This window comes from Arachis duranensis, chromosome 3 (genome assembly GCF_000817695.3).
Source record: "Arachis duranensis cultivar V14167 chromosome 3, aradu.V14167.gnm2.J7QH, whole genome shotgun sequence".
Lineage (NCBI taxonomy): Eukaryota > Viridiplantae > Streptophyta > Magnoliopsida > Fabales > Fabaceae > Arachis > Arachis duranensis.
In genome coordinates, this window is record NC_029774.3 from 102,514,813 (window position 1) to 102,523,684 (window position 8,872).

At 32.6% G+C, this 8,872-nt stretch overlaps 1 protein-coding gene across 2 annotated transcripts; it reads left to right on the plus strand.

The window, feature by feature from the left end:
• The first annotated feature begins 4,728 nt into the window (after nucleotides 1–4,728).
• On the plus strand, nucleotides 4,729–8,584 carry LOC107479933 (uncharacterized). 2 transcript variants are annotated; one of them, XM_016100046.3, is made up of 7 exons: nucleotides 4,729–5,001; nucleotides 5,513–5,729; nucleotides 5,843–5,916; nucleotides 6,065–7,205; nucleotides 7,335–7,408; nucleotides 7,547–7,670; nucleotides 7,772–8,584. In XM_016100046.3, the coding sequence occupies exons 2-7, from the start codon at nucleotides 5,597–5,599 to the stop codon at nucleotides 8,389–8,391; spliced, it is 2,166 nt and encodes a 721-aa protein (XP_015955532.1). In that variant the 5' UTR covers nucleotides 4,729–5,001; nucleotides 5,513–5,596; the 3' UTR covers nucleotides 8,392–8,584. The 2 variants fall into 2 exon arrangements, with proteins under 2 accessions (XP_015955532.1, XP_015955531.1); XM_016100045.3 differs by having other exon boundaries at nucleotides 5,523–5,729.
• Nucleotides 8,585–8,872: the final 288 nt, after the last annotated feature.

Sequence of the window (8,872 nt, forward strand, 5' to 3'; positions counted from 1 at the left end):
CTTATCCACAGATGATTTATACGAAACTCAATAATTTTTCATCACTAGAGTATACCTAAATCATCAAGAATACCAAATTCCTCAACATATAATACCCAAAATCACGAAATTGAAGAGGGTAAAAATTGGGCACAAAATCTCAAATTTCATACCACTTTGTTCGGATGGTTTCAAAGAAAATTCTAAAACAAATGCGTGACCACTGACGGTTCGTCAATCAGAGCTCTGAATTAAAAGTTACGTAGAATTGAATTTAGGAACTGAAATTTGGGGATTTAGGTTTTTGGTTCCTTGAGCGCCCTTCTCTCTTCAACGTGTATTTGCTGAATGAATGAAAAAAATGGAGATTTCATTTAAGTGTGATGTGGTTTTGTTGGTTGGGCTTGGGCCTAATATAGGTCCGATTTAGCCGGTTTAATCTATTAGTTCGGTTTTGGACTAAAAATTTAAAATTAATATTAAAATTCGTATTTTAATTATTTTTACTTTCTTAAATTATAAAATTTAATTTTTCTAATTTTTTTTGAATAATAATTAATTTATTAATTTCTAGGAATTTACACGTGGGGTGTCCACTTTGGAGAAGAAGGTTCTTCTCAGTTAAGACAAGGTCGTAGGTTGTGAGAACCTGAGAAAAAAAAGGGAAGCTAGATCGTAAGAGAGAAGTATTTTGAAGTCCACCCTTATAATCTATAAATAGAAAAATTTTGGAAAGGTTAAAGGACTTCAACCTGAGCACTTCATCATCATACAAAATTTTACAAAATCCAAGTCACACTGACACCAAGAAGAACCATAGAATATAAGTGCTTATGAATGTCTGAATTCAACTTTTTAAATTTATTTCCTTTGTTTTTTTTTCTTTGAATATTTATCTTCTTTTCTTCAAGAGTTCTATTTTTCTTTTATTTTTTATTTCTCTTTCCTATTTATTTAAAGTTTTTATTTATTATATACATATATATATATTCTTTTATTGTAATTCTTTACATTATTTGTCACAATTTTACTAAGTCTTTTATATGTATTTCTTGCAAGTGATCATTCGACACATATATTAAGTAAATTCCGAGTAAATTCCGAGTCGAGTCCACTCTTTTAAGAAGAGTCATATTTGTTCTTTAAATTGAAATCTTGATACAATTTAATTCGGCACTATGTCAAAATTACAAAAAATCAAGGGAAACAAATAACTATAAGACATTGTTGTCAAATTCTCGAGTTAACTTGTAAACTCGTACGAGTTCACAAGTTTAGGTAGTGGAATCGAGTTAACTCGGACATAAACTCATTTTTTTAGTAGACTCAGGTAGACTTGAGTGAACTCATATAAACTCGGGAGATCGAATTGCGAGTTTGCTTTGGGTGCCGGTTTTGGCTAAAAATGACGTCATTTGGACAAAAAAAAAAAAGAATAACGTTATATGTTATGCTAACCCAATAACACATAACCCTAAATGACTAAATCTCTAATCACTCTTCTCTCAGTTCTCTCCCTCTCTATTGTTTTCTCACACTTCAATCCTCGTCGTCATTCACCGTCGGTTGCTTGTGTCCTAGAACAGTCCTACGTCACTCTCTACTCTCACCTCTCAGTGCTCTGCTTCTTACCATAGCTAGGTTTTGCTTCAAACCTCTACCATCCACCACGCTGGTTCGTTTGTCTCATTGCCACTATTTATCATGTCCTCTGCGACTCTGCAGTTCGTCACGCTACCGTTGTTTGTTCGTGCATCGTTTGTTCATTCATCCACCATTCGTGTATAATTCCACTGTGCTATCGTTGTTGGCCCGTGCCTCTTACCTCTATTGTGCTTTGCTGTTGCTCACCATTTCTCACTCTTTGCGTTTGCATCGTGACTCCATCTCTGCACTACACAAGCACAATTGTGCTGCATCTCTTACTCGGTTTTGTGCTAGTTCTTTGTCGGCCATTCCAAGCTCGCAGCTAAGTGTTGTGCTTTTGTTCCATTCAAGTATTTTTTTTTCTAAATTTTATTGCTTGCCTTTTATGTAGTTTAAAAATTTAGACAGTTAGTAAACTATAGTGCTTTGATTATGGTTCAACTTCAATGTTCATGGTTGTTATTTAGGGATAACATAAAAAATTAACCGTTAAAAACAACTTATAGTTGATAACTAAATTAGGGATATAGTGTTCATTTAGGGACAACTTTGGTAATTTGATTATTTGAGGTACCAAATGTTTGAGAATGTTGCTTAAAGAAAATGATAAATGAAGATTTTGATGAAGACGATGAAGATGTTATTGATGTCATGAAAGATAAAGATATTGGAGGATTTCAATTTAATTTTATTAGAAGTTTAGATCTTTTAGTTGTGTGCGTTGTATGTTGTACTAATTGCATAAATATAATTGTAAGGGATTTGAATTTGTATTCTAAAATACTAGTTATAATTTATGCTACTACTTTAATTTATTATGTGCTTTAAATTTGATATTGTTAATTTTAAATGGCTAGATTTAAGTGTATATATATTTTGAAAAAATTTTGTAATACAAATTTACGAGTTAACTCACGAGTCAAGTCTAGGTTAATTCCACGAGTTTACTTAGACTCACGAGTTAACCTTGCTACAAGGTTAGTACATACTTTTACAAGAAGCAAACAAGCCTGATTATTGAAAGGGTACTGCTGGTCAGGTTGATTCCAAACACAAAAAGTCCTGGCAGTCCACAGGGGCCTTTCTTGTCAACAGCCAAAATAATCTGCAGAGGTATAATCAAGTCCTAATCAAAGTATAATCTCACTCATTTCGTTCATTTATAACTACTCAATTATTCGCAGCCAAAGTTTATCCAAAAGGTAGCCTTGGCCTTCTGATTTGTTATTCTTTATGTTGCGTAATGTTGCAGACCATTATAATTTTGACAATTTTTAAACAGGTACACGATGTCTGTTGTTTTCTGCCATTCGTACACATAGATAGCATGATTTTATAATCTGTTGCGTGTATCATACTTTTATTTGTATACTGTATTTATACTCTACTACCTGTAATCAAGCTTCTACCGATCGAAGATATTCTAAATTATTGTACCCAGCTTTGGCGTAATTTGGTTCCTTGAACTGGACTTAATTAATTATATACTTAGGTATTAGTAAAACAAGTGACGCGATTCCCGCATTATCATATCATTTTGACTGCTGAATTTGTATCGTTGCCGCAGATGCATATGCATTGTATGGTAGTTCAGTAGTTGTAGCAGCTTTGAGCAGTGTACATTGTCTAATATTCTCCTTCCTTTGATTCCTGGTCCTTTTACGTTAATTATCATTAATTCACTATGGCGTATCTATTATTTGACATTTTTATTGTTTAATATGTATGATTATAATAAAGGAAAAGTCACGTTAATATTATTTGGTATAGTTTTTTAAATATGTTTTTAATTTTTTGAAAAATTGTTTAAGAACTTTTGAAGTTCTCCTTTTCAAAAACTATTTTATTGTTCTTATTTATAAAGTATTTTTAATATAAATTTTTATAAAAAAAAATTTAATTAAATTATTTATACAAACTGACCCTAAAATACTTTGTTTCTTCAAAAAATGGTTTCAGATTCAAATTATAGAAATAGTATATTTTTTGGGTATAACTGTATAAGTACATATATTAAGAATGATGTTTAAAAAAAAAATTAGACACCAAACATATCTCGATCTCATTTATTTATACTAATTGACAGATATAGTCGCCCCTAAATGTGTGTGGATCGCGTAGAGTGCAATGCAATTGGCAAAATTGTACCACGAATGCATTATGCTACGCATATGCATTTCACATTAATAAACGACGTAAGCTCTTGACCAACCACACATTGTATATATGTACATAAAAAAAATAGTATCATACTCAATTACTTTTCCTCGTATTTAATTTCGAAAGAGAATTTGTGAGGTTGATTAAACGTGGAAAGAAAATTGCACTTGTGTAAGGAAGATAACCACATTATAAGATAAATAAATAGAAATTAAAATATCATAACAAGCTTTGCAGTCATAACAGAATAGCGACGTTATCGCAAAAAAATTCCAACTTCCAAGTAATATATGATTAGTAATAAGTAATTAATGCGTTACTCCTTTTTTTTATTTTTAAAAAAATTATAACAAACTTCCATGAGTTTAGATTAAAGTGAATAGATTGATAAAGTGATAAAAGAGATTAATCGTCATTAAATTTATAATTTTAAACTTCATTATCTTAATTTAAAAGTAATTAATCCTACATTATATTACCGTACTATTTCTCTCATTTTTAAAATAATTTTCTTTTAGTCACCAAAAAAAATAATTTTCTTTTGAGCAGACATTTTAAAAGAACTTAATCTAACTTCTATGCACAAAACACGAAATTCCAATCATAGATGGCTGCGGGGGCCAATCTTGATAATTGTGGCAGCCATGGACCAATGATATGATGATCCAAAGTCCGAACAACGAAAATGTCTTATCGAAACTAAAGAGTTCACTCAAAAACATGGAAGAGGGAAGATTCCTTAAAAACGACAACGTTTCCATACATTTTGAGAAACCGCATAGCTGGACTCAACAAATGAACAATGGGCCAACGCAAAAAAGAGTGCGTGAAGATTGAGATGAGAGAAAGGTGAATTTTGAAGGGATGAGAAGAAAGAAGAGTGGGTTTGGATTTAGAAAGAGAGAGGTGGGAATGAAAAAGTTAGCTTGAGTTGAAAGTTTTCTTCTTGCCTAACAAACTGTTTATTTTACAATTTACCAGTCATTGTCACGTTATTAAATGTCCTTATCTTAATATCATTGACTATTTATATATGTATTATTATTATGTAACATTGTGCACACATTACACAATTGCACATGTCTTGCTCCTCTGTCCAACAATTCCCTTTCCCTTTTTATCCGTGTCTGTGTTTCACATATTTCCGCATTCAATCTCTTCTTCATTCTGGTGAGGTATTGCATTTTGATACTCTTGTTCTTCTCCAATATCCAGGTACTATCTTTAACTGTCTCTCTCCCTCCCTCTCTCTCTCTCTCTGAAATATATTATTATATTATTATAATTAAAGTGCATAGTGACTCAATTATTGGACACGGGAGTATAATATAGGAAAACTTTTTGAGTATATCAATACACTAATATTTTAGTCATTTTTAACGGTTGATTTTAATTATGAAAAAATATATATAATTAAAATTAAGGGTTAAAATTTACTGAAACTTTCTGTTAGTATAATATGATTATATGAAGAGAAATTGGCCATGTAGCAAGAGCTATATATGGCTTAATGCAGCTAGCTAGTTTCTCACTTTGTACTTATATCAGCATAGATTTGTAAATTCGTTATGAAAAAATGGAAAACCTATTATCACACTATCAGATGATGCGATCTAGAGAATTCACCTTTACTTAATTTCGGAAAACATGGTGAATTAGTTGTAATATATAAGTAAAAAAGTTCTGATCGCTTTTGTCAAATGTGGTCTTTGAAAACTGATTTCAGTTTTGCGCAGGATTTTCCCATTTCTTATAGTTAGGGTGAAGATCACAGATAGATAATAGCTGGAAATAAGTTTTTCTCTTTGGCATGGAGAGAAGACCATCTCCTCTGGTTGACCAAACATGCACGTCGCGAATGTTCGGAATTTTTAATTTTCTTGGAGGTCATTTCAGCAGAAAATTGGTTTTCAGTGCGAGGCATTTGAGTAGAGATGGCACTGGTAAGAGTTATAATTTGCACATAATTTCATTTTTTAATTTCCTGAAGATGAGGAACTACATGTCTACAACTTTGCTACTCTAAAATCTGGCATTTCTGCTTTTTGTATCTCAGATGCAGGAAACACAAGCAACAGAAGTAGCTCAAGTGAGCTTAGTGCAGTTGATGAAATGTACCCTCACATTGGTGTAAGTTCTGATCATGCATAAATTGAGGATCCAGCAACTAATTTCATGAAAAATGTTTCATACATCATAAAGTTATGAATTAAGCTTTAGAGTTGCATGTTAATTTATAATTATATTACCACTGATGAAAGAGTTCTTCTGACTACAGGTAAATTCCAGAAGAAGAGATTATGGTTGTAAAAGTGTCAGTTGTGTGGAGAATGCTCAGATGGCGGCAGATCAAGGAAATAAAGTGACAAAGATGACTATTGATCCAAAATTTGTCAATAAAAACTATCTAAGCAAACAAGGTGCAGAATGTCAACCTGATCAACTCTTGGATGCTTTACAGATATTATACTCAAACAAAGAGCTTTTCCTAAAACTTCTACAAGATCCAAACTCTCTGCTGGTGAAACAGATAAGTGGTTTACAGAGTTCTCAAGTTAATAAATATCAAAACAGTAATGGAAGAAAATCTGGAAAGCCAGTTAAATCTTCCTTTGATAGACATGATTCCGGTTCAAATATTGAGCTGGAACTTCGTGACAAAATAGTGGTTCTGAAACCTACCACAAATAAGGAGAAAAATTCTGCTGCCACTAGATTTGATAGTCCATGGCTGCATTCTCATCGAAGCTTGATTCATAATCCACAAAATGCAAAGTTTTCACATTTTCCACTTTGTCATATAAAGAGGAAGTTGAGATATGTCATGAGAGCAAGGCGAAAAGAACAGAAAACTGATGGAAAGCCTGAAAATGATCCCTGTGGTTGCAAGTTCTTGCAAGATGGCAAAATATTAAAAGAATTGAAAAGTGTGGGAAATTCACTTGAGACTTCCCCTTCAATTTATGAGAAAAGGTTCAAAGATTCTGAATTGTGCATAGGAGAGGAGGATGCTTCGGTTAGCGAAAGTTGCAATAGGATGACAGGTGATGCTTCAGTCAGCCCTTCGGAGCAAAATACACTGAACATGCCTGTTAAAGATAGGAAAAGTCTGTCTGTAAGGAGAAAGGAGCATCTTCCTAACTTTGAGTCCATATCAAGCTTGCAAAGGTACTACAATCATGGTTATATCACTGAAGGGATGAGATACTTGGACAACTATCAAATGGACCATAGAACCAAGTTGGGGCTTCAAAAAGAAAGGGCAAATGGTTGTTCCATTAGATTTTTGGGACATAAAAATGCACCAAGAGATACCATTAAGACATTTAGTGATAAGTCGAAGCCTTTTGGTACTGATATTAGAACCGAAGAGAGTCTTCCTGGAGGCGATCTACATGCACAGTCTGATAATCCTAGAGGTATGCTAAAACTTTTTATTTGAACCTTATTGGCAAATTATATATATATATATATATGCTTTGAGAAGCTTATAAAATCTTGTTTTGATCCATTTAAGAGAGAAATTAAGATGTGTTCTTCTGAATCAGATGATGGATATAATGACAGTCCAACTCTCAACTTGGATAAAAGAAATTCAACCGGAGAAATTGAGCATTTTCAAGTAAGTTTCTTCTTACGTCTTTGACAATCTCGTTGAAACGACATAGAGATGCTAAGTTCTATCTTCTTACATCTATCAATTATTCACATCTTTTATTTTTCATCCTTAATATGAATAATGAAATTCGATGTTTATTAGGATTCACATCCAGAGATCCAAATTCTGTCCTTTCCACCCAAAGTTGTTTCATCAAGCCCATTTTCCACTGAAAGAATAGAAGAAAGGACTGAATCTGTTGTTGAGCATTCCACATTACAACCAGGTATTTTTATTTATTTATTTATTTGTCGAGAGATATATTCAACTCTACTTTCTTGTTCTCTCTGTTATCAAAGCCAGTTCATGATTTAGGAATTATTGCAGATGAATATCTGGTACAAGCAGTGCACGAACAAATCGAAGATAACCATTTTGCAGAACTTGTAAGATCCTCCTTAAATGGAACAAACAATCTAGCCTCCTCCAAGGACATGTTGGACTGCTCAAGGGAAATTGTTAAGGTTTTCGGCTTGAAATGGGATGAACTCGTGATGAAGTGCGAATCAGCCGATATGCATGATCCATCCACATTTGATGAACTGAAAGGATCGATGGGTCAACTTTCTTGCAATGCAATCTTGCTTGACTGTGTCATGCAAGCATTCATGGAAGTATATCAGAATTGTGGTTTCCCATTTAACATTGCAAGGAAAAATCCACACTTCCAAGCATATTTTGCAAAGAAAATTCTTGCTCAAGAGATTGCTGAAGTGATTAAATTGCATTTTGTGCCTCATCCATCACAAATAACATTAGACCAGCTGGTTGGAAAGGACTTAGAAAGAAGTGAATCTTGGCTAAATATCCAAGTTGATATAGAACATATTGTGAAAGAAGTGGAGGAAGATGTGCTTGAAGATTTGGTATTGGAAATGGTATCTGAGATGGACATCAGAGACTTGAAAACTTTGCATGAACATCAAACAAAGCATAAAGGAAAATAATGTTAGTTTTTTTGGAATAAATCATACATGTGGTGAGTTGCGCATCCTGAGATAGTGAGATATAATTAAACTTGTATAGTATAAAGGACGTTATAATCTTTGCACCATTAGATTTATTCTCGAATTTTATGATTGTACTCTTGTCTAGAAAAATATCTTGAGTCTCAGATGTAATTTAATATATTATATATGAAATTTTTTAGGATAAAATAGAATGTAGATAATCTGTTTCAATATCTTATTTTGTATTACTTGTATGTATTTATTTGCGTTTCCAAAATAACACTAGGCTTGAAGTTCCGAAAAAGAAAACGAAGTTATAGAAAGTTTATGAAATTCTCAGCTAAAAAAGAAAGACTTCAACCAAACCCAATTGATAATTTAATCATTACGTTTCAAATAAATTAAGTGCTTATATTTAGTTTGTAATACTTGGTTCATCTTCTAAACATGAGAATGAACCAATGATAATGATAACAGA

Excerpts from the sequence above, each read along its gene's own strand:
- LOC107479933 (XM_016100046.3), top strand. The coding sequence starts at position 5,597 with ATGGAGAGAAGACCATCTCCTCTGGTTGACCAAACATGCACGTCGCGA. Across the intron at positions 7,206-7,334 it reads ACAGTCTGATAATCCTAGAG|ATGATGGATATAATGACAGT; the intron begins GTATGCTAAAAC and ends CTTCTGAATCAG. Across the intron at positions 7,409-7,546 it reads GAGAAATTGAGCATTTTCAA|GATTCACATCCAGAGATCCA; the intron begins GTAAGTTTCTTC and ends GATGTTTATTAG.